General features: G+C 35.9%; 3 protein-coding genes across 4 annotated transcripts; 2 read left to right on the top strand and 1 right to left on the bottom strand.

Moving 5' to 3' along the window:
* The first annotated feature begins 10,342 nt into the window (after nucleotides 1-10,342).
* LOC140891738 (small ribosomal subunit protein eS21y-like) lies at nucleotides 10,343-12,003 on the top strand. Of its 2 annotated transcripts, none has more exons than XM_073300361.1 (4): nucleotides 10,343-10,385; nucleotides 10,706-10,803; nucleotides 10,898-11,030; nucleotides 11,767-12,003. In XM_073300361.1, exons 2-4 carry the CDS (start codon nucleotides 10,754-10,756, stop codon nucleotides 11,830-11,832), a joined length of 249 nt encoding a protein of 82 aa, XP_073156462.1. In that variant the 5' UTR covers nucleotides 10,343-10,385; nucleotides 10,706-10,753; the 3' UTR covers nucleotides 11,833-12,003. The 2 variants fall into 2 exon arrangements, with proteins under 2 accessions (XP_073156462.1, XP_073156463.1); XM_073300362.1 differs by lacking the exon at nucleotides 10,343-10,385 and adding an exon at nucleotides 10,418-10,441.
* A 1,351-nt stretch (nucleotides 12,004-13,354) lies between these two features.
* On the top strand, nucleotides 13,355-18,560 carry LOC140887606 (phosphoacetylglucosamine mutase). The gene is made up of 9 exons (XM_073294969.1): nucleotides 13,355-13,470; nucleotides 13,543-13,805; nucleotides 14,090-14,209; nucleotides 14,632-14,774; nucleotides 14,874-15,116; nucleotides 15,805-16,220; nucleotides 16,293-16,468; nucleotides 17,575-17,671; nucleotides 18,225-18,560. Exons 1-9 carry the CDS (start codon nucleotides 13,410-13,412, stop codon nucleotides 18,377-18,379), a joined length of 1,674 nt encoding a protein of 557 aa, XP_073151070.1. The 5' UTR covers nucleotides 13,355-13,409; the 3' UTR covers nucleotides 18,380-18,560.
* Nucleotides 18,561-18,873: 313 nt separating this feature from the next.
* Nucleotides 18,874-21,325, bottom strand: LOC140892122 (haloacid dehalogenase-like hydrolase domain-containing protein Sgpp). The gene is made up of 5 exons (XM_073300874.1): nucleotides 21,152-21,325; nucleotides 20,133-20,247; nucleotides 19,819-19,970; nucleotides 19,460-19,721; nucleotides 18,874-19,274 (listed from the first exon to the last, which is right to left on the bottom strand). Exons 1-5 carry the CDS (start codon nucleotides 21,193-21,195, stop codon nucleotides 19,104-19,106), a joined length of 744 nt encoding a protein of 247 aa, XP_073156975.1. The 5' UTR covers nucleotides 21,196-21,325; the 3' UTR covers nucleotides 18,874-19,103.
* Between the last annotated feature and the right edge of the window lie 2,028 nt (nucleotides 21,326-23,353).

Genomic DNA, 23,353 nt, shown 5'->3' with positions numbered 1-23,353 from the left:
GATGCTCCAATCAAACTGCCGGCCCAGAAGACATCTCTCAAAGCTCCATTCAGGCTCTTGACCAACATCGTGGCCAAGAATCTTCTGGCTAAGGCTGGTTCTTACGACAAAGTGACGCTGGAAAAATTTCAATACATGGCGTGTATTGCCTCCAAGATCAACATAAACTGGTCAGACATTCTGTTCAATATTCTATGTGAAATGATCAGGGGCAAAGGGCAATCCGAGGGATTTGCTTTGCAAATTTGCCACATCTTGGGCGTCCTTGGAGTGGACTTTTCCAAGACTGAGCCTCTGCATCCCACCAAATGGCTCAACAAATCTACGATTCTCAAATTCCTGAACAAGAAAGAGACTGCGGTCGACACCTTGCCCTCAACCGCAAAGGTTATTGCTATCCCTCAACCGCTTTCAACGGTTCCGGTCGTGGCCAAACCAGTCCATACCAAAAAGTCTGCCAAGCGTCAACTGATCATCGAATCTGACTCTGAAGATGAATCACGTGAGAATGTTCCACTGATTCAAGCTTTCAGCAAGTCATCCCCTTCGGTCTCCAAAGCAGCTGTGTCATCCACGCCTGCAGGCGAGAAGAAGAGGCAGCACAAGAAGCTAAAGTCTCTTTCTGGACTTGCTCTTACCCTGCCAACGGTCGAGACTACTACCGTTGTTGCTTCTACTGCTCCTCGTCCTACAAAGGGTGTGATAATCCGGGAAGGTGCCTCATCAGCTCCTGAGGTCACTCTAGCTGATCCCAAAGACAAAGGGAAAAGTGTGATGATCTACACACCCAAGGCTCAACCAGCAGCTACGATAGAACTCAATATGATCATCTCTCACGTGCTCCGTACTGTCAAGCGTCATCTACAACGTTTTGACAGATGGCATCACTCCCGCACTCACTTGACACTCGCTCAAATATTTCCTAAATGGAAATCTCTAAACGTCATTGAGCAGAAGATGCTTCTATTTGCTGATACTGAAGACATCGTGGAGGCTCTGGGAAGAAGACATCTCATAGACTTGAAGCTTCGAGGAAGCCTGCTATCTCTGCTAATTAATGAGCGTGTCAAGAATTTCAAATCCAAGAGTCCTACCGCTGCCGATGACTTTGTGATTTTGACTGGACTACAGGATAGCCTACGTCAAATCACTCAACTACTTCAGCACTTCCAAGCTCTCAACAATGTCAAAACACCAGCTTCAGCAGCCTGTTTACAAGCTTATGTGCTGGAAGCACAAGTGATGATGAAAACCTTTCTCACTCAAGATCAGGGTGAAGAAGACGTCTATGCTCTCCCTTCTTCAGATGGGATTCTGACCGATCTCATCACTGCTGACCTCTTTCAATCATCTGCTCTAAGATCGAGTGTGGCAGCATCTTCATCGGTCGACCCCTCCTCAACCGCAGTCCAAGCAGTTACTCAACCGGAAGCAGTGGTGATTGCTCACTCCTCTCCAGTGACGACCGCTCACACTTCTTCCGGTCATTCACAAGATGTTTTAGAAGTGGTTGCACAAGAGATACCTGTCACCTCTGTGACAGAGGCTCCTTGCAGTAGTGAAGCAACAGTGCCCCCAACGGAGATATCAAGCACTATTGTATCACCTGCATCTCCAGAACAGCAAGTGACTGATGCTGATCCAGCACTTCAACCGTCTCCATCTACTGAAAAGTTTATGGAAGATCTCATTATGGATGAACCAAGTGCTGATCCTGGTACTCCACCAACTATATTGGCTGCAGTCGAAACTACTGCATCTCCAACTGTACCATTATTGGAAGGTCCATCGGGTAGCTCTCCAGCCAGTTCACCCGCACCACATCATCGTGAGTCTAGCCCGGTTTCACCAAGAAATGACCCAGAAGGGCAAATGCTTCAGACTGATGATTCTTTAATTGAAGTCATGGCCGCAGCTCTAGATCATACCTTGATAAATCGGCTTCATGAGCTAATGCAAACGGTTAGGTCCTTCTCTCAAGACATAACAAACTCATCCTTATCGATCGATAATTCACGCCAGACGATGATTCGGCATTTCGAGACCGTGTCTCGAGACCTTGCTCGTCTGTCCACAGAGATCACTAATCATCATCGCACTCAAATCAACACGCTCTCTACCGTCTCCGAACAAGTTATCCGATCCGAAAACCGCCTTCATAAGCAGTTGAATGATCGGATGGACACTATGCAAGCCACTCTACTTGCTCAAATCGACGCAAAAATAGACACTATGCAAGCCTGCCTTGGCACTCAACTCACTGAGGTCATCCTTCGACTCAACCAAGGTGATGCCAAAAAGGGGGAAGAAGAGCAACGTAGAGCAGTAGAGGCAAGAAGACGTGAAGAAGAGTCCAGAAGAAAAGAAGAAGCCGACAGAAGAAGAAAAGAAGGCGATAGGTCAGGAGGAGCCAGTTGGTTCAAAAGATGAACAACTTATCTCTTCTTTACTTATCGCAGATGCATCTTATTTTGTTCTGTAGGTGTAATAAAAATGCTTACTGTACTTAATGAAATTCATTCTCTCAATGAAGTTCATTTTAATGCTTTCATATTGTTCTTGGAGCACTTAAGTTTTGTCATCACCAAAAAGGGGGAAATTGTTGAATCCGATATTTTGGTGATAACAAACAACAACTCATTGTATAGGAATGTGCTGCCAACCATTGTATTTCAGGAATCTACTACAACTTCTACCGGAAGCTTGTCAACCGCCTTTGTCTCTCGACCGGTTGAAGTCACAAGCTTATCGACTGGTTATTCAAACCAGCAGAGGATAAATCTATCTACCGGAAGCTTGTCAACCGCCTTTGTCTCTCGACCGGTTGAAGTCACAAGCTTATCGACTGGTTATTCAAACCAGCAGAGGACAAATATCTCTACCGGTAGAATGCCAACTGCCTATCTAGATATCTCGAGACAAGTACCTGTGACAAGATGTTCTTTGCAGGATCTTTTATTAAAAGCAGAGCCGGCGTTTCAGAAGATTTGTTGACTCCTGCAAATCAAGACAACAGGTTGTACCAAAATGGCAAAAACACAGAATGACTGCAGATAAAGCATTCGACCGTTTATTCCAGTTTTGGACCCTGGAAGTTGTCTGCAGTGTACGATCCTCATGCAGAATCATCAATGCATTTATGAGCATTAAATGTGCATTCAATGCAGCATCAGAACGTTCAAAATAAAGACGTTGATGATTGACCTATATAAAGGGAAGTTTGCTCAAAAAAAAAGGGGGTACAACAAGTGATACGAGACAACGAAGAGAGACAAGCAACTCAGAAAAATTTCAATCACTTGAGTAATATCAGAAGTCCTCATCTGATATACTTGAGCACACTTACAAAGATCATTCATTTTGCTGCTCAAATAAACCCTCGCTTACAGCTCACGTATCTGATCATCAAGGATCATCCTAGGGTTTTCAAGCCTCTCGACCGCTCTGCAGTTTGAGAAGCTCAACTCAACTATACTCATTGTTGAAGAGAATTGAAGCTACTCTGAAAGCTTCCACCAGTCTGATAAGAACTGAGAATCTTATCTGTGTAAATCTAGGAGTTTCGGATTAGGCATTGGATAAGTCCTAAGTCTGAAGTGGGTGTATTACAAGACGTTGTAATAACCAAAGTCTTCTAGTGAATTCCTTCCTGAGTGGAAGAAGGGGAGACGTAGAAGGATTAAGCCTTCGAACTTCCATAAATCGTGCCTTAGTCTTTACTGCTATTTATCCTACATTCTGCTCATACATTGCATTATAAACTTTGCATCACTAAAACCTCTGAACTATTTCCGCACTATTTAAGTTGTTCAAACCGTTTTAGAAGTTGAGAAAACAGATTAAGTGAACTAAACCTCACTTGATCATTTTAAAGAAGAAGAAGAAAAGTTTCAGAGTGTATTCACCCCCCCTCTACCCTCTGAACCGATCCCAACACCCCTCCAAAGGGGGATCTCGTGGTGGGCCCCACACGAAAATCCTCCGCATCGGTGAAGCCCACCGATCAAATTTTTATTTTTATTTTTTAAAATAATTAAAAAAAAGGGTTGAGATCAACGGTCAGATCATCTCAACTATTATTTTAATTTAAAAATTAAATTTTTATTAAAAAAATTAAATAAATTGTAAAAAAATAATAAATAATATAAAATTATGTGTGTTTTATGTGTTTTTTATATCTGTTTATTTTTTATTATAAAACATAAAATGATTTTTATGTGTCTTTTTGTATGATTATGTTGTGTTTTTGAACTTATGTGTAATTTTAAATTTAAATTATGTGTTTTTTAAATTTGTTATTGAAACGCCTACTACTACTAAATAGGGGTGGCAAATTTTTAAAAAATCCCGACCCGTCCCGATTTTCAACCCGTTCTCGTCCCGAATTTTTCCCGTCCCGAACTTTTTTCGACCCGAGTGTTCGGGATTTTTTCCGACCCGATCAATGTCGGGATCGGGATCGGGATAGGAAACCCTTCCCGACGGGATTCCCGACCCGACCCGAATATAATAATAATATTTTTTAATAATATTTTTTAATTAAATTTTTTTTTCAAAATTTTATGTTTTAATATTAATGTTTTATAATTATATACCATATAATTTTTTTATATTTATACTTTTTAATATTAACATTGAGTTATAATTTTTTATTTTGTTTTTTTTATTATTATGAATAATTATATGTTTTTTTATTAATCAAATAGTTGTTTTAGTTTATTTGTAATGTACTAAAAAAATGTTTTAGTTTTTTAATGGTTATATATAAAGAAATTTTAATTTATTTGTAATGTATTAAGAAATTATTTGATTTTTTTCATAAATTTTTTTCAAAAAAATATTTTCATAGAATTTTTTTTTTAAAAAAATATTATTCGGGATTACCCACTCCCGACCCGACGGGATCCCGAACATTCGGGTCCCGACACATCTCGGGTGCGGGATTGGGAGAAAAAAATATCTCAATTTCTATCGAAACGGGAATCGGGTAAGGGGGTTACGGGACGGGTCCCGACCCGATTCCACACCTACTACTAAATGCGGAATTTTTTTTTTAAAATAATAACTAAAAATAATGCTATACATATATACCCATACATATATGTATAAACATGCAAGAAAAATATTTTTTATTAAATAAAATATCTCAAATAATAATAAACAACTAACAACTTAAAAAAGTTTCATGCATGAAATAATATAGTAAGTATACTAGTGAAAAACTCCCATAAGCGGAAATAATAAATAAAATGTAACTTGCTTAAAAACTCAACATAATAAAAATAAATGTATCTGAAACATCAACTAAAACTGCAAAGGTCACGGGGCCACTGTTCCGTGAACTCATACATCCTCACCATCGGTAGGAGCTACATAAGTATAATCTGACTCACCTGCACCATATAAGCGTAGTGAGCCTAGGGGCTCAACATGTCTAAACTTGAATATCAAGGTTTAAAATAATGCATCACATAATCATACTAATACATATACATGATACATGAACATGCATGGAAACATTTTCATAACATAAATGTTGAATCATAATCTTAAACATAATCATAATCTTTTCTTCATCATACATAACATAGTTGAGCATGGTATTTTTGAAACAATCTATGGTCCTATCCGTAAGTATGACCTTAACTGTGCCGACTGATCAGTCTCCTGAACCAACATACGTGGCGGTGATAAATCACCTCTTATGGTAGTAAACTACCTCATAAATCATATGGTGGATAACCACCCTTATGTCACACTACATCAATTTCCATCAAGAAAATATTTTGTTGCTCAACACATACATAATCATAAGCATATAAAATTTTATGAATGCATGCACTGAAAATTTTGTCCGTAATATATATTTAATTTATTTGTCATAATATATACTTATACTTAAAATATTTTCATGCACTAAAATAATTAAATATATATTTCGGACATAGGGATTTTTTTCATGGTTTCGGTCCAGACTGTTGGTCTCTCTACTAAGCCCCTTAACTGACTTAAAACCCATTATCTAACTTACCCCATAATTAATAAATAATTTTAAAAATTATAATTTTTTTACTAAAATAAAATGCTTAAATATTATTGGGCTTAAATAAAAATATTTAGGCCCATTAAATAATTAATTCATAAAAATTCATGGACTGGCCCAATAAAATCACTGACTGGGCCAAAAATTCCTATGGGCCCACAAGCCCATAAAAATCATTGGGCTAACTTAAAAATAATTTTGAAAGCCCAAATAAAATTATTTGGAAGCCCAAATAATTTTATTTTTAATTAATTGGCCCAAAAACCAATTAAAACATAATATACTTAAAAATTAAAAGACTCGAGCCCGGCCCACCTAACCCATACCCGAACCGACCTAACCCGACCCTAGACACCCCAGACCCGACCCACACCCCAAGACCCGACCCGGACCTAACCCAAAACTCAAAGAAACGAACAGCCCCTTCCTAAGCCTTCTCGGCAGCGTGCAGTGGCCATTTCCGGCGTTCTTCCGGCCACCAATGGCCAAAGAACCACCACCCACGGCTAGCCCACATCTAGGAGGTTCTAACATGACAAGAATCAGACCAAACCATGGCTCGAGGAGTGAGAACGAGGCTCTGCACCAGACGCCTTCTTCCTCCTCGCGCGCAGACTGAGCAGTCGCCAAACTTTCGTTTGTGCCGCTTCCTCCAACCACCAAAGACCATGAAACCACTTTTCACTCTTATCCAACATCTAAAGCTTTCAAACAAGACCAAGCTCACCCAAAATGGTGTCCTGAGGAAGGAGAACAAAGTCTTCTTCCTCAGAATCCTAAACTGCCCGATCTGCTGCACCCGAGTAAAACAGCTTCGACTTGGACCTATCCAGCCCCAAACCAACCACACCACTCGACCATAAGGACCTTAAGACACCCCTTGACCATCATCCATCAGCCCTGGACCACACCATGCTAGTTAAAAACGTGAGTCATGACCAAGAACACCAAGAACATGCAACAACACAATTCTTACTTGTATAAAATCAGATTATCCATGATAAATTCTGAAATAAAAACATCATGCATGAATAATAGCTTATATGGTGGCCAAACGAAAGATTTAAACATGCCTTTTAATTTTAGAACGGAGATTGATGTGTATACGAGGCTCCGGGACGACGAACGGACCAAAATATTCAAGAACAAGGTTTGATCGATTATGGGGTTGAGTTTTCTGAAAATAAACGTGAAAAAAGTTTGGAGAAGATGAAGGAGGCGGCTGATAGGTTTTTGAAATGCTAAAAGAATAAATTTTAGGTTTAAATTTGGGTAGATAATGGGTTAATAATAGATATTACTTAATATAAAGATATTATACCTTAAACAAAATATTTAAAACTCTTAAAAATAATACTAATCTGATACAAAATCCTTAACTCCCGAAATAAATAAATAGGCTAATTTTAAAAATTAATAAAAGTCAATAAAATGACTTATTTTGGCTAAAAATCAACCCTTAAATAAATATATAATTAAATACTAAAATTTTCTTGACAAAATACCTTAAAATATTATTTTAAGGCTCATAAAACTCATAAAATATTTTTGGCTAAAAAAATTGATATCTCGTCCGTCCACGGTCCCGTCTACGCGATCAAAATAACTTATTTACTCAAAAATCTAAAAATACAATAATTGCGGGTTAAATGCTAAAATAAATTTAAATCATGCATATAATTCACATAATAACACATAAATGTCATTTAACCCAAATATAAATTTTAAATAATTATTTTCCCTAATTATGCATGCGAATTTACGTATAAAATTTTTCGAGTGTTACAGTTATAATTAGGTCCAACTTTATTATGTTTAAAAAATATTAGGTATATAGAATAAAAAAAATAATATTTCTAACATCATTATTACAACGTCACTGCACCACTGTAGAAACATACAATGAAGTTGTCAACGATGAGATCATCATACGATCAAGTTATCAACTTCACCACACCAAGTTCCTCACATTGTTGAACATGTTCTGAGTGACAAGTAACTAGCGCTGGTTCGTAGACGGGTCCTCGTAATCATAGGCAAGATTGCCTTGTAAACAATAAACTTAATGGATCTTCACATGCATTACAGACATCGGAGGTTGTCTGGTCTAGATGGGGAGATGATTTCACATTGAACATAATGCATATGGAGACATCTCTATCTCTACAGATGTTCAGAAATACTTAGATAGTATTTGCAGCTTATAAAAAAAATTTATAAGTTTATTATTAACAAATTTGATGAAAAAAAATTATAATTACTTATATACATATTACAAATATTACCTTAGAATGGTTGGGTCACCATGAGGCTTAGTAGTTTTTTTTAACGAGAAAGACCGAGTCTGAATATTTTTGACTTAGTTAAAAATAATCGATTTAAATATTGAAATGGGCTTATAACCCATCAAAATCCCTTACTCATATCTAAATGCTTCCGAACATGCAAACATAAGGTTAAAACATAAGGTTAAAAAATGATCGGAGTATGGCCAATTTTCGAGTTAGAAAATTCGAAATGTCCTTGTACTTTTGTCATTAATTGTTTGTGTTATATCAACGATAGAAAATTTTCAAGTTACCCCCACGATCGATATCATCTTAATAGTGTGTGAATAAATGTTCATTATTAGATAGCCTTTCGAAGTAATGTTCGAAAGACCGATGATTTGTGACATCTATGTCTCAATTTTGGAACGAGTTCGAGACACAGTTGTGACAAATTTCCTCCCCAAGTTTTTTTATAAAAAAGGTAATGTCCGTACGATAACATCTCATTTTTCGTGGCCACATATCCGACTTACAGAGTTAATCATCAATGTTTTGTCACCCGATGCAATTTTTGATGCAATTTTAACACAAATTATGTATTGTAAGCTCTCAGAAAAACACAATATTATCAGTCGGAAGGGTTTGAACAAAAAAATTTGCGAAAATCCTTGCCAAAAATTCTAATTGTTGATGGATTGCTTGTTGCTTTAATTAAAAAAAAATGACAACTTTTGTTAATAGCATAGCTCATCTATTCTATTAAGTGTGAGTCCACACCAAATTGATATGTTGTTGTAGCCACTTTGTTTTTATTTTTTAAAACAAAACAATTATTTAATAATTTTCCCCTTTTTATAATTCTTTAATTAAAAAACGGATTGCACAAGCACACCACGTTTATGCAAAAACAGACTGTATAAGTACGTAACGCGTGTACGTAAAATGCACTATATAAACATGCAACGCATACAATTCGACACTAATATCTATTAAAAATCTGACAGTTGAAACATCCGGTTTAGATTGATCTCCTAATAAAAAACATTTTTACTCCCCAATATCCTTTTTTTAACCACCTCAACTTTCAATTCAGATTTATATATAAATATATAAACCTAAATGAATTATATTATACTAGCAACTGTGGCACACGCGATGCGTGTACACAAAATATAAAAGATAAATGATTTTTTTTAATAAAAAATGATTATATAATGTTGAGTTATTTATAATTGTGGCAGAACAAATTAAAACATTTGTTCACTAAAAAAAAATAAAGTTTAAATAAATTAATTAAAAAAGTAAATCAAATTTGAATTTAAAAAACAAAAAAACAAAAGCTACAACAAATTAAGAGTATATTTGAAATATTAAAAAAAGTCTCACCAAATATAGTTATTATTAGACTATCTCTCTTTATTAATAGTATAGATATACTGAAAAGCATTGTATGCTCCAACTTCCATGTAGTCCATGGACCATCTCAAATTAATTAAAATTTAATTGGCACAGAGACTTCAAATTCAATTATTAAATGATAAATATTGTAAGGTAGCTGAGATACATAATAATAAAAATAAGAGCTAATTGTATATATTATCTATGTGAAATCACGGTATTGCTAAAAATTCCTTATAACTGTCAACTCTCTGTGTTTTCAAAATTTAAATACAAAAATCCACAAAAAGTCAAAACACGTACGAATAAAGGGGTGAATTCACAAAATTTGAAAATACGGGGATGCACACGTTCAAGATTTGAAAACACAAGAATTTAATAGATAATTATTTTTTATAGAGTGTTTTTATCAATCTCGAGATTTCACAAGAATGGTGATGCAATTAATCCTAAAAATAATTTTGTATACTTTTTTAAAATAAAAACAAAAACAAAAACAAAAAGCATTTCACGTCAACGGGCCAAAAAATGTAACAAATAAGGCCCATTTTGCATGGGCTGTCTAAAATCTTGATTCCAATAAGCTTGGCCCATCAATACTAGGGTTCGCTGCTTCTTTCCTGCATATGTATCAGGTCTATACTTCTTGGCGCCTATCTTCGTCATTTTTCCAGGTATTTTCTGTCGGCGATGCTGTGATTTGGTTGGTTTTGCGTGTAATTTTACCTCCGTATGTGAAATTTGTGCCAAGTGATTGTCTCGTTTCTCTTTATTTAATTGTCCATACTTCAGAGTTGATGAATTTTTTTGCATAAAGATGTATTTTTTTGGGTGTTTCATTCATATATTTTGTGTTGCTGTCACAATCATTGATAAGTTATGATCTGAAGTAATCCATGTACTAGTATAGAAGAGATTTCGGCAAGTATTTGGCTGCTGATTGACGTTTGCTTCGATTATATATATAGTGTGTAATTGGGGTTCTTTGTATTAGGTGTTTTTCATTTTTTGAATTCCTTGGGTGCTTGAAAATTTAACCAAGATGCAAAACGACGAGGGACAGAACATGGATCTTTATATCCCCAGAAAGTGGTAATTTCGCTGTTCGTGATACCTCTTTTTTTGTGTTCTTTTGTGCCATCTACTCGGGCTTAAATTGGACTGTTTTTCGATTTTGGTGATGCAGCTCTGCCACGAACAGGCTTATCACTTCCAAGGATCATGCATCAGTTCAGATCAATGTTGGGCATTTGGATGAGTCTGGTCGATACACTGGCCAATTCTCAACCTTTGCTCTCTGTGGATTTGTTCGTGCCCAGGTGAATGAATATTCATGCATTTCTTATGGGAATTATCGTCCTGTTGACTGCCATAATCCACTAATTGGTTCCTATTTGTTTAACTGCTATAATCCACTCATTTGTTCCCATCTGTTTAACATTTATAACCCACTCATCTGTTCCTATTTGTTTAATTGCACGGTCATGGGAATTTTCATCTAAATAATAACTTATTTTAAGAATAGCAATTTGGTAACCACTGCATTAACCATAAGAGAACATATCACTTGATGCTTTTAGTAGTTTTCATTTTCGTAATTAGCAAAAAGTGAAAATCACACATCACGATTTGTGTTTCACTATTTTGTTAGTTCTTAGCCGTCATCATTTCTGCCAACTGCTGTTTACTTGTGAATATTCACAACAAACTTTTACCTCTGACCAACAAGTGAAAATATTATCAAAATAACCAGCACAATGTCACAATCGATGATCAACTCAAAGCTGTCACCACTCCTTGGGTCGCAGAGAGCCTTGTTTTATTGGCTATCATCTCATGATGATTTCTGAATAAGAAATGAAGGTAGCTGCCATCCCATGGTAGAAGTTAGTTCAATGTAAATCTCAAATTGCCCTTCACTATAATGATATAGTGTTTTCCTGAGCATGTGCCTTGTAACATTTGCTTCCCTGTTATTGGTGTACCAACTACCAAGTTATCAACTGTTATGATCTCGTATATTTGGGATTGCCTTAACCGGATTTGGATTGACAGGGCGATGCTGACAGTGCTCTCGATAGGCTCTGGCAGAAGAAGAAGGTTGAAGTTCGACAACAGTGATTTGAAGCGGCACTTTGGCTTCAAATCTTAAGCAGTTGAAAATTGAGTTGAAACATTTCTGTTAATTGAATGGTGAAAGAAACAGGCATATGCCAGTAGTTTTATTTCGTCCCTTGCACTGTGTTATTCGACAATGGATTATGATCTTATGATAAGATGAACTTTATTCTCCTTATTTGTGTCAATTGTTGGTGTATTCTACTCCCACACCTTACCCTACTCTCAAGTTCTCAACCCCTTTGTCGGGAGTTGCCATGTACCTGATTGAAGTCTTACACTAACTAGGAGACCTGACATCAGATATTGTTCATTAATGAAACTTGAGATTGAAATACCAAAAGAAAACATGGCATTGGGGTGTGTAGTTTCATCACTTTCATGGTGGTGGAACTTTTAACAGTTAACACTAATATAGTTTCCTCGGTGGCATCTGCTGGCTTAGGAAACTATTCCGGTCGCCCGATGTCCTTTTTCGCTTGAAGTTACAATTGCATTTAGCAACTGGTTAACTTGTCGTTTAATAGAAAAGCTTTAGAATGATCATCTTTCGTCTCCTGATTAGGAGGTATGTGGTTTCAGTTCAATTACGTAATTTTCAATGTTGGTTCCATCTAAGTAATTGTGAGTCATTTGCAGCAAAACTTGCAAATGAAAGAAAATTATTTGAATCTAAACTTTTTTGTGTCAATAATAAGGTATAAAACCAGTGGAATATCTAAATCACTGTTTTATAACGAAATTGTTTACATACATGGTAGCAAGTAAATTGAAGTATAACTTGATTTGGATGGAGTACTACTTGTATAGATGTGTGTGTGTGTGTGTAAAACAAAAATAACAATAAATTTTAAAATGTATATACAATACCAGATAATTGGGAACAGGGACTTTGTCTTTGACATCAAGTAAATTTTCGCCAAAAAAAAATGTTCCAAAAACGAAAAAAAAATGATTCGTATTTAGCGTGCATGTGGCTGGATTATATATATTATTTCGCTTTTGGGAGAAATTTTTTTTGGGTGAAAATTTCCTTAATATTGTCACAATCTCGTTTTGAACTCGAGATTTTGCTCATACTCGAAACTTTGGTGTCAAATGAGTTATATGTCATCGTCAAATTTAATTTTATTTATTTATTAGTGTTGTTTTATACATTTATTTTAGGATCATTATTTTATTTATTTCAATTTTTAGGTATCGTTTTGTTCGAGTGATGAGATAAATAATAAATTGATAAATAATATAATATAATATAAAATAAATATAAAATTATATTTAATATAGTATTTGGTTTGATCGATGGATTATAGTTGATTTGATTTGATTGACTAAATTTTATATAAAAATAATAAATTATTATTTTATTTTTTAAAAAATAAATAATATTATTTATAAAATTAATATAATAATTTAAATTCAATTATTTAATCGATTTAAGCTAAATTATTAATAATTTGAAACGGTATCTAAAATATTGTACGGGTCAACTTACCAAGTTCTTATAAAAATGCACGAGAAAGCTGAAGAACTGAAAAGAGTGCAAATTTTTCTACAGATCTTCAAAATAAGGCGGAGGAATGAACCAGCAGCAGCGATCGATCCTTGTAGATTTGGCGTCCAGGTTTCCCCCTCCTCTAGGTACTGCTACAGTCTCTGCTCTTTATTTTGAGGATTTTTGCGCCTGCTTTCAATGTTTTTTTTGTCTGCCAGGGGTGCGGTTTTCATATGGCACCTCGGGTTTCAGAACTGATGCGTCGTTGCTGGAGTCGACGGTGTTACGTATGGGGATTTTGGCGGCGCTCAGATCCATTCAGACTGGATCAGTCATCGGTCTTATGATCACGGCTTCCCACAATGACGTATCGGATAATGGGGTCAAAGTCGCGGATCCTTCTGGTGGAATGCTCACTCAGAGCTGGGAACCCTTTGCGGATGCCATTGCTAATGCCTCGGATCCCCATTCCCTCATCCAGGTACCACATGATCTTTCTTGTTTCTACATCCTATTGTTTGAGTATCGGTAGGTATCAACTTGGGCTTGTGAAATCCTGATGTTCCAAAATGTTGGTTGTGGATAATGGTTTTGTGTGGTTGGAGCAAATAGAAAGGTACTACTGGTATTTGGTTAAAGTTGATAGACGAAAATTTAAACACCCATGATAATTGTTGGATAATTCATAATTCTAACAATATTCACCTTTTGTTATCTTTCTTCTCTGTGATTTGTTGGATAAGAGTTTCTCTGCTTATCAAACAGTTGATAGATGATTTCGCGAAGAAGGAAAATATCCAGCTTGATGGAGCTCCTTCATCAGAAGTATTATTGGGAAGAGACAGTAGGCCCAGCGGAAAGTTACTTGTGTCTGCTGCTTCACTAGTATGGTTTCCATTTATCTTCTGTTGATTTTTAAACCCCTTAATGTCGATCACGTTTGAATTAACTAATCTCATGTTTAACATCCACCTTCCAAGTTGCATTTGAGTATCTGAAATAATGTCATCTTGCTCAATGAAAATATCTATTGAAGTAGCTTTCTTGCATCAGTTCCAGATTCTTGAAGTTGAGAAATCTGCGTGATTCCTTATCCTTGTGGCCTGTAGTTGCACTTAATCCCTGCTTTATGCTTTCAGTGCTTGTAATTTTTCTGAAATCTATCCATGTATATTTAGAATCTGCTAGCCGCAAGTGCTTGGAAATCACATATTTAGATCAGCAAAGAGGCACTATGTATTTGTTATCAGATCATGGTGTCAGCTGTACAATATGATTGATGCACTTAAGCTTATTAACACTTTAAGGGTGCAACTTCAATAATGGGAACCGTTGCCAATGACATGGGAATCCTGACGACCCCTCAACTGCATTGGATGGTGCGTTCCAAAAATAAAGGCATTGAAGCAACCAAAAATAGTTATTATGACCAGCTCTTGATGTCTTATAGGTTTGTTTGAATATTAGATTTACAGAAATTCTGTTTCAGATTTATTGTGAATGATTGAGAAATCAGTATTACATATCTGGAGCTCCTGTATTTTGGCAGGTTGTTGTTGGACTGTATCCCCCCAGGAGTCAGTGGCAATAATATGCATGGAAAACTCATTGTTGATTGTGCCGATGGTGTGGGTGGAGAGGAGATCGAAAAGTTGAAGACAAGGTTGAGCGATTTGGGCATTGAAGCTCGTAACACTGGAGTTGGTGTGCTTAATGAAGGTGTCGGTGCTGATTTCGTGCAGAAAGAGAAGACTGTTCCGCGTGGTTTTGGTCCTTCTGATTTTGGTGCTAGGTGAGCAATCGTCCTTTTTTACTCATTCTTATTGTTTTGAAATGCAAGGCATAGATTTGGATCCATATCCAAGGCTAAAAGTCACCATGATGAGTATGAGACTGAAGTAGTACATTGCCATGTCCTTTACTAAAGTATTCTATTATGTTCGGTAGAAGCAATATTTTCTAGTTATGACATTATAGTATACTATATTTTACTGTTTTAATTTTTTGCTATGTTTATCAAATGTAAGTGTTTCATCTAATGAGCATAAAGAGGATGTTTCCGATATATATGGAAATAATATCTATACGTGTGCATATTATGTAGGAAATCAGCGAAAAGAATAAAAGGTTAGCGAACAAATCACTTCTCTTAGAATTGTTAGACAGCACGTGAATTTCTGCTCAACTGGAAAAATTGCTGATGCAAATCAGTATATTTAATTATTTTTATTTTGCTATTTGCTGCTATTGCTACTGCCTCATTTGGTGTGCTCCGAAGTTTCGGTTTATCCCCCGAAAAATATTTGGTGCATTAATTTCATGAGACCTGAAGTAAATGTCTCTGCTCAACAATATTTTTTAAGCCAGTCTTAGCTTGGTGCTTGCACATTTGCAGCCTCTTTGAAATCCCATAGCTAAGGATGTCTCAGTTCAGTGGTGGTGGTTTGAAACTTTAAAGTTTTATTGTTCTAGTGTTTCAGGTGTGCCAGTTTGGATGGCGATGCTGATCGGCTAGTCTACTTTTATGTCTTATCAAACAGTGACAAGATTGACCTTGTCGATGGAGACAAGATATTGACTTTGTTTGCTTTGTTTATCGAAGAACAATTAGGAATTCTTAATGGAGCTGGAGATGTGAAAGCAGACAATTCTTATCAGACACGCCTTGGTGTGATACAGACAGCATATGCTAATGGTGCATCCACTGATTACTTGAAACAGTTGGGACTGGAAGTTGTGTTTACTCCAACCGGAGTCAAATACCTTCATGAAAAAGCTGCTAAGTATGATATTGGCATCTATTTTGAGGCAAATGGGCATGGAACCATTTTGTTTTCAGAAACTTTCCTAGGCTGGTTGGATTCTAGAAACAATGAACTTTTATCAACATCAAAAGGTTAGTTCTACTTTTGAACATTTTTCTTTGATGATCTTGCTTATGATAAAAACAAATACTTATTTATTCCAGGTTCTGAACAGCAAAAGGCAGCTCTGAGACTTGTGGCTACCAGTAAATTGATTAATCAGGCTGTGGGAGACGCATTGAGTGGGTTGCTTTTAGTGGAGGCAATCTTACTGCACTGGGGCTGGTCTATCTTTAAATGGAACGAGCTTTATCAAGATTTACCTAGCAGGCAACTTAAGGTCGTTTCTGCTTGTACATTTATTTTGATCATATTTCTCTCTTGATCATTAAGATGGATAATATGTGGTTGTTCCCAGTTGAATTGCAGTGGACAATATTGTTTGCAAAATCTGAAGTTATTGTTATTTGTCAGTTTATCACGGATGATCAAGTTTAATACAATTGAAGGTAAATGGGATATGTGTTGATTAGAATGTTTACTTAGGTCTCAACATGTGTGCGCTAATAATTTTGGGACACGTATGGGTCATATGGTCTCTGCTCGAATTCTTTTGTGCAATTATGGTCAAACTTCTTCATCTTTGAATTGTGAATTATTTCCTGGAAAGATACCCTACATTAGTCTGATTAGTCAACTATGAGTCCGAACTTTAAAGTTGGCCCAGTGTCTGTTTTGTTTCATATTGAAGCCTCTTTTTTCTTTTTCTTTCTTTTTTTTTTATTTTAAAAAAAGGTGTCCCATATGAATTCTGTTGGTGATTATTGACAGTCTTTTTTTGCTCATTTAAGCTTGTATTTTCAAACTTAATATCTTGATTTCCTGGGATTAAAAATTTAAAATCAGACAATCGCAGTGTTTCTGTTTCATTTTGTTTTCTTTTCGATGTATTCAAATAAGACAATTAAAGGTATTGTTGGCTTATGATAAGATCACACAATTTCTTTTTGTTGATCTTTCTCTCAACTTTACTATAAAAAATTCAACAAGTTCATTTGATATGTGCGAGTGTGAGATAAATCAACCACCATTAGTATACAGATGCGATGCCCCGTAAGTCCCATATTAGTGTGGGTGCTTCATAGTTCATCCCACTATCACTAGTGTATGATTGCTCCATACATTATTTGACATTATGGGGAGCATTCCTGTTGGTATGGTCTGCCAGCGGCACAGATATTGGGTTATATTTTTCATGGACCTCTACAATATGACTAACACTCTGTGTCGTCGTTTCTTCTCAATTGTTTGTCCTTTTGATTTCAGAGAGTTTGCTTTCTTGTGGACTTGTTTCTTTTGCACTTCATTGGTTGTGGTGTCTGACTGTGTAGCCACTTATTTGTGAAGCTACCATCAAACAATTCACAGTATTCTTTGTTTCTTCAGGTAAAGGTTATTGATAGGACTGCTGTGGTGACTGCTAATGCAGAAACAGTAGTTGTTAAGCCTCCTGGTATACAGGAGGCAATCAACGTGGAAACAGGTAATCTCACTTTTACTCCCTTAAATTTTATTACTTATCGAGTAATGTTATTTCATAGTCAGATATGGCTGATATCATTATCATATAACCACGTAGCCATAAACCAGTTCCAATCGTCGTCTCATAGCCGACCAGTTTAATGATCTCTGACTGAATTTCATGTTTCTTCCCTTGTGTATCCTGGTTTATTGTGGCGAGAAAATCTCTACAAAGGTTTTCATCTAGATATTTGACATGGTTTCTTGAGCATTATATATCCATTTCATCTACTCTTCTCCATTGTCTGTATAATTGACGCCACAAATTATATTTGCTTGCTAATTTTTCATGCCTAATCTATAAAATTTGCAAACAACGCTCCATTACAGTCCTGAGAGTGCATTCCAGGGTCTGATAAAGTGTGCATTTTATTCGTTCTCATTTTGGATGCCTCTGTGAACCAAACATCTGTAGCATACGAATAATACATATCCTCTTGCAGCATCACATTTTTAACAAAGGGAGGATATTGCTTTCAAATGTTAAATATGGTTTCAAATTTCTCTTTCTTCAGCCAAATATCCGAGAGGGAGATGTTTTATTCGGCCTTCGGGAACAGAAGATGTGGTAAGAGTGTATGCAGAAGCATTGACCCAAGAAGCAGCAGATAGTCTCGCGCATTCAGTAGCGAGGCTTGTTGATCAGTTTCTTGGTTCCGGCAGCAACTAGTTAATCCTCGGACTACATGTGTGTTTACCTGTTGAGATGGAGTTAGTTCGGGAAGCATTGTTGTGTAGGGCAAAATTATGGGATTTCTTGGATGGCTACTAAATTTGAAATTTGTTATGGCTTTACCCATGGAGTTGTAGATTTATATCCTGTTAACCATAATATCACAACTTTCAATTTACTGGTGATACTTATGTACCAAGACGTTCAAATGTGAGAATCTTTACGGTAGCAACTCATATTTGCTATATTTTCTCGTCGTCCCAATAAACTATATATCCTATTTTTTCTTTCAAAAAAATTCTGCTTTCAAAATACTTTCGAATATAAAATAAGCTCAAAAGTCACATCCATCCAAAAATATCGAATGTGGAAATTATGGTAACTCCTGTGGGAAATTGTAAATTGAGAATTCTGATTTTTCAAAGTTGAGATTTTCAAATTATGGCAACTCATGGGAAATTGGGAATCCAGATTTGCGCTTGGCTACCGCATGAGCAAATATTGGCTTCTGTGAATAGTATAAGAATGTTTTTGTTCCAGACTTGCCTTAAAACAAGTTTCTCAAAATACAAACATGTCAACATTCCAAAACGATGTCAACTATTCAAATGGCGAAACTCATAGTATACACCATACGGCTTTATTGTAGCTACCATGTCCTCTATATCAATCTTGTTCATACTCGCAACCGTGCCCTACATATCAATCTACACAGTTGTCTCTATGTGGTTTTGTCAAGTTCGTCCAAAGCGGTCCAAAGTTTTGGATCTTCGTAATCCTTAATTAGAAAATGAGGCTTCGCCTCCATAAGTAGTTGTGCTGGATTTCTTGTTGTCAAGCCAATAGTAGGCATCCCAGCTGCAACCCCAGCTTTTATTCCTGAAACAGAATCCTGAACAAGCAATTCTATTAAGTACAAGCAACTGGAGGAGGCAGAGGGGATTGGGGTCGTTATACTTCCCTATGCAAATTTATCCTTTTTTTAAAAAAGTTTCCTAGTGTCCCTAAAATTTGAAAATATTATATAACTAGTTTAGTCTACAAAGAAATGGGGGTGCAGAATGTACGAATTCGAACCTCAAATACAAAAGTGTGCTCTTTGGACACCTTGAGTACTTCAACAGCCTTTAAATAGGGGTCTGGAAATGGTTTTGCATGTTCACAGTCACTTCCAAGAATAAGAGTATGAAAGAAATCTGTTAGTCCAAGAATTGAGATCATCAATTCAGCATTCGCTCTAGGAGCGTTGGTTACTGCAGCTCGTTTCAAGTTATGATCTTCAATCCATTTCTTTAGCTGATACAAGCCTTTTACAGGCTCCAATTTCTCCTTAACTATCCTGTATCAAGTCCAAATGAAAAGGCAGGCTAAGACTAGAGTTAGGTTCGATCAATCAAGAGAGAAGTCAGTAAAGAAAGGGTCCAGGGAAGGTAAACCTTCGAAACATTGCTTCCTTATCATCCACAAACTTTAAGCCCCTTTCAAAATCATTCGGAAAAAGGGCTGAAGCAATATCATCATTGTGCTTCCCGGCAATATTATCGACAAAAAAATCCTCCGTTATTGGAACGCCACCATTGAAGCCAATCTGTTGAGAAAGCATTGGTATATCGTTTATACCAAAATTAAGTAATTTTAGATCACAATTCAGCTAGATATTTCTTTGACATTTCCATGACCTCATAATAAACGAACTGGAAGACGACATCATGCAAGATATGGATTAATACGAGTAACGAATAACTAGGACCTCTTGAAGCATTTCCCGAAAAGCATAATAATGGAGGGGATCCGAGTCACACAATGTGCCATCGATGTCAAATAGTACTGCTTCAAGTGGGGCAAGTTGCGATAGAGAACAAGTGCTGATAACCAGACAAAGGAATAGTAAGTTCTTTCACTCATGCAACGGGAATAAACGAGGTTCTAAAAAATAAGCAACCAAATAAAATGCCAAACAACACATTAACGATTTCAATTCAAGACCAAATTACACGATGGCTATAGAGCCACAGTTTCATTCCCCCAGCCCCCAACCACATAGATCAATGTCCGAACTCGAACTTCAATAAAGAGAGCATTTAACGAAGAGCATAACAGTGGAATCACTAGCCTGCTTCACCCCTCTCGTTAGCTTGCTTACTTTCTCTCATTCTCTTTTGCTTCAAGTAAAAAGATTCATATCACACATTAACTATGTTGAAAACGGAATATAAAGATTCTGGCTTTCATACATGCATTCACTCTCATAGAATAAATAAATTTTCGAAACTGGTAACTAGGCCTCAAAACCATCTAGAAAAGTTAGAAGGCAAAATGATGAAATATTTAGCTGGGGCAAAAAGGTTGATTAGAAATTTTACGCATAGATATTTTACAAAAAACCATCTAGATTGCGGGATTGGTTGCAATAAGGAGGACACTTGAAGGGCATATTTTGCCGAAAACTTGCAGATCATCGAGTGCATGGCTCGTGGATGGGAGGAGACGAAGGATGTGTAAACAAGATACGGAAACCAAGAATCTATAACAGTCATTAAAAACAAATTCCGCAAAAATCCAATCCAAGACTCGCGGAAAATGATCGTTTCAGATAATGAAAACAATGATCAAGCCAAAACCAACTCTCAGATGAAAATGAAGCAAGATCAAGCGTTGTTTTTACGGCAAATCATGATATAAGCTAAGAATGACGAAAGGAAGAAAGCCCAAATCGAAAAAAACGAAATCAATTCATGAAAAACAGGTGACGGGATGGAATTGAATCACCTGCTCAACTTATCAGCTGAGATTTCGCCTGAAGAAATCGTCATCTCGTAATGTGGGTCGAAGTTCTTGGAACAGAACGGTGTGCGATGGTGGAAATAAAATGCTTGCTTAGACAAGGTTGGCCGCCCATGGTCGTTAGGTGAGAATTAGAATCCAATAATAATAATTTGCCAACTCTCGTTCGATTCCCGACATTTCAGGTTTCGTAAAGAATTTTTCCCATTCGAATATGCTTTCGGAATTTTTTTTTTATATATATCTTACTATCATTAATTATGAAACTAAAATCCACAATTACGTCATGTTGCATAAACAAAGGCACAGATTCCCAAAAGTAAAAAAAAAAAAAAAGAAACCCATTACGTACATATATATGTTCAACTCATCCGGCCATAATCATTATAATTTCTTGTGATAATTAAAATAAAAAATTGCTATTAATTCAAAGAAGAATTACTGCGCACGTGAAGAATTAATTAGTGAATAAGTGGAACAACAATTCCAAATCCAAATCACATATCCAATTAATTAATTAATTAAGATCCAAATTAGCAACACAAAAAAATGATATACAAAGTTTTTTTTTTTTTTGTCATTGAAACGTACGTAGGGGCTATCGACCCTAACAAAATCATCATATACAACAAATTAAACGCAGAAATTAAGACTATATATTTAACATGCTTGGTGCTTCCTTTTGTGGCGACTCAAAGCCCGACCGACCAGAGTCGTAAACATAGCAGTCGAAGACCCTCAAAGGTTGATTGAGATCGGGGATGATTGGCTTGTGGCGATGACTGGTCTTGTGTCTCCCGAGTGCCTGAGGCGACGAAAACTCTCTATCGCATATATCGCACTTGTATATGATTTGTTTCGCTGGTTTGGAAGCCAGTTTTATACGTAGCACCAGAGGATTTTTGTCGTCTCTTGATATCTTTGTTACTGTTGATTTCTCAGTAGTACTATCTCCTGACTTGATATTTGATGTAGAACCAGAAGAAGAGGAGGAGGAGACGCAGAGGCCGCCACCGCTGACTGAGAGCAATATGAGGGAATCCGCCGTTTCATGTTCGTCTTCAGAAAAAACAATAATTATCTCGCCCTTGCTCCGAAATCCGCCGACGAACTCTCCGATCAGCAATCGTAAACTCTTCCATTAATCTTGGAATCTAAAAGACCGTGTGGAAGAGAGAGCATGCACTGTATGAATTAAATTAGCTAGTTTAGTGGCATGCATGAGAAATATATATAGCTAGTGATGGTGTCACGTACAGTAGAGTTGGTTTCCTGAACCAAATAGAATTATAATTACGAACACAAATCACAAATCAATCCAAGAAGATCAATTTGGAGATTTTCTTGGAGCCAAATTATCATTAATCAATTAGGAATACAAATCTAGAGATCACTTGAATAAAACGGGATGAGAGAGTTTTAATTTGGACTTTGGAGTACTGTATGAATTCATGTGTATGAGAAATATATATATTCAATCAAGAATGTACGTTATTTTAGATAATGAATTGGGATATTTTCTTTCAAATATGTTAATTACGCAAATCAATCCAAGAAAATCATTTTTTTTGGATATTTTCTTTGAACGAAATTTGAAATACACGTCATTAATCAATTGAGAAATATCTTTTTGTGTACTATACTAGCTAGAAAACTGCTCACGGTAGATAATTATGCATTTAAAAATTATTATCTTAAAATTTTGTTCAATACTTCAATTATAAATTCTCTCAAAAAAAATCTATGGGAAAAAAATTATCCTTTATAGTTACGTTTTTCTTTTTCTTATTAAAAATTAGTCGATATTTGTCACAAAAGAGCACATGGTAGTTAAATTATGTCCAAAACATAATTCATCAAAGTATCAAACCCTAAGGATGGGGTTTTTTAAATAAATACAATAAATTTAAAAAAAACTTAAACAAATATAACAAATTTTAAAACTTTAAAAAAATATAATAACGTGAGATTTGAGACCCCACTTCATTGAAGAGTTGGGGTTTGAGACCCCGACTTCTCATTGGTTATTTTCGAGGAGTCGAGGTTTGAAACCCCTACTCCTCATAGCCTATATATTATATATATATATATAATAATAATAATAATAATAATAATAATAATAATAATAATAATAATAATAATAATAATAATATCCATTCTTTTCATTGTTATTTTTTAGTTTTATAT

Source organism: Henckelia pumila, chromosome 3 (assembly GCF_033568475.1).
Source record: "Henckelia pumila isolate YLH828 chromosome 3, ASM3356847v2, whole genome shotgun sequence".
In the NCBI taxonomy this organism is placed as follows: domain Eukaryota; kingdom Viridiplantae; phylum Streptophyta; class Magnoliopsida; order Lamiales; family Gesneriaceae; genus Henckelia; species Henckelia pumila.
Note: the sequence above shows the minus strand (reverse complement) of the source record. Positions and strands in the feature narration are given on the sequence as shown.

Bases quoted from the DNA above. Each gene is read 5' to 3' on its own strand.
- LOC140891738 (XM_073300361.1), top strand. From the start codon at position 10,754: ATGCAAAACGACGAGGGACAGAACATGGATCTTTATATCCCCAGAAAG. The intron at 10,804-10,897 runs GTAATTTCGCTG...TTGGTGATGCAG, and splicing joins CTTTATATCCCCAGAAAGTG to CTCTGCCACGAACAGGCTTA. The intron at 11,031-11,766 runs GTGAATGAATAT...TTGGATTGACAG, and splicing joins GTGGATTTGTTCGTGCCCAG to GGCGATGCTGACAGTGCTCT.
- LOC140887606 (XM_073294969.1), top strand. From the start codon at position 13,410: ATGAACCAGCAGCAGCGATCGATCCTTGTAGATTTGGCGTCCAGGTTT. The intron at 13,806-14,089 runs GTACCACATGAT...CTTATCAAACAG, and splicing joins ATCCCCATTCCCTCATCCAG to TTGATAGATGATTTCGCGAA. The intron at 16,221-16,292 runs GTTAGTTCTACT...TATTTATTCCAG, and splicing joins ACTTTTATCAACATCAAAAG to GTTCTGAACAGCAAAAGGCA.
- LOC140892122 (XM_073300874.1), bottom strand. From the start codon at position 21,195: ATGACGATTTCTTCAGGCGAAATCTCAGCTGATAAGTTGAGCAG. The intron at 19,722-19,818 runs GTTTACCTTCCC...GACTTGATACAG, and splicing joins AAGGAAGCAATGTTTCGAAG to GATAGTTAAGGAGAAATTGG. The intron at 19,275-19,459 runs GTTCGAATTCGT...TTGCTTGTTCAG, and splicing joins AGCACACTTTTGTATTTGAG to GATTCTGTTTCAGGAATAAA.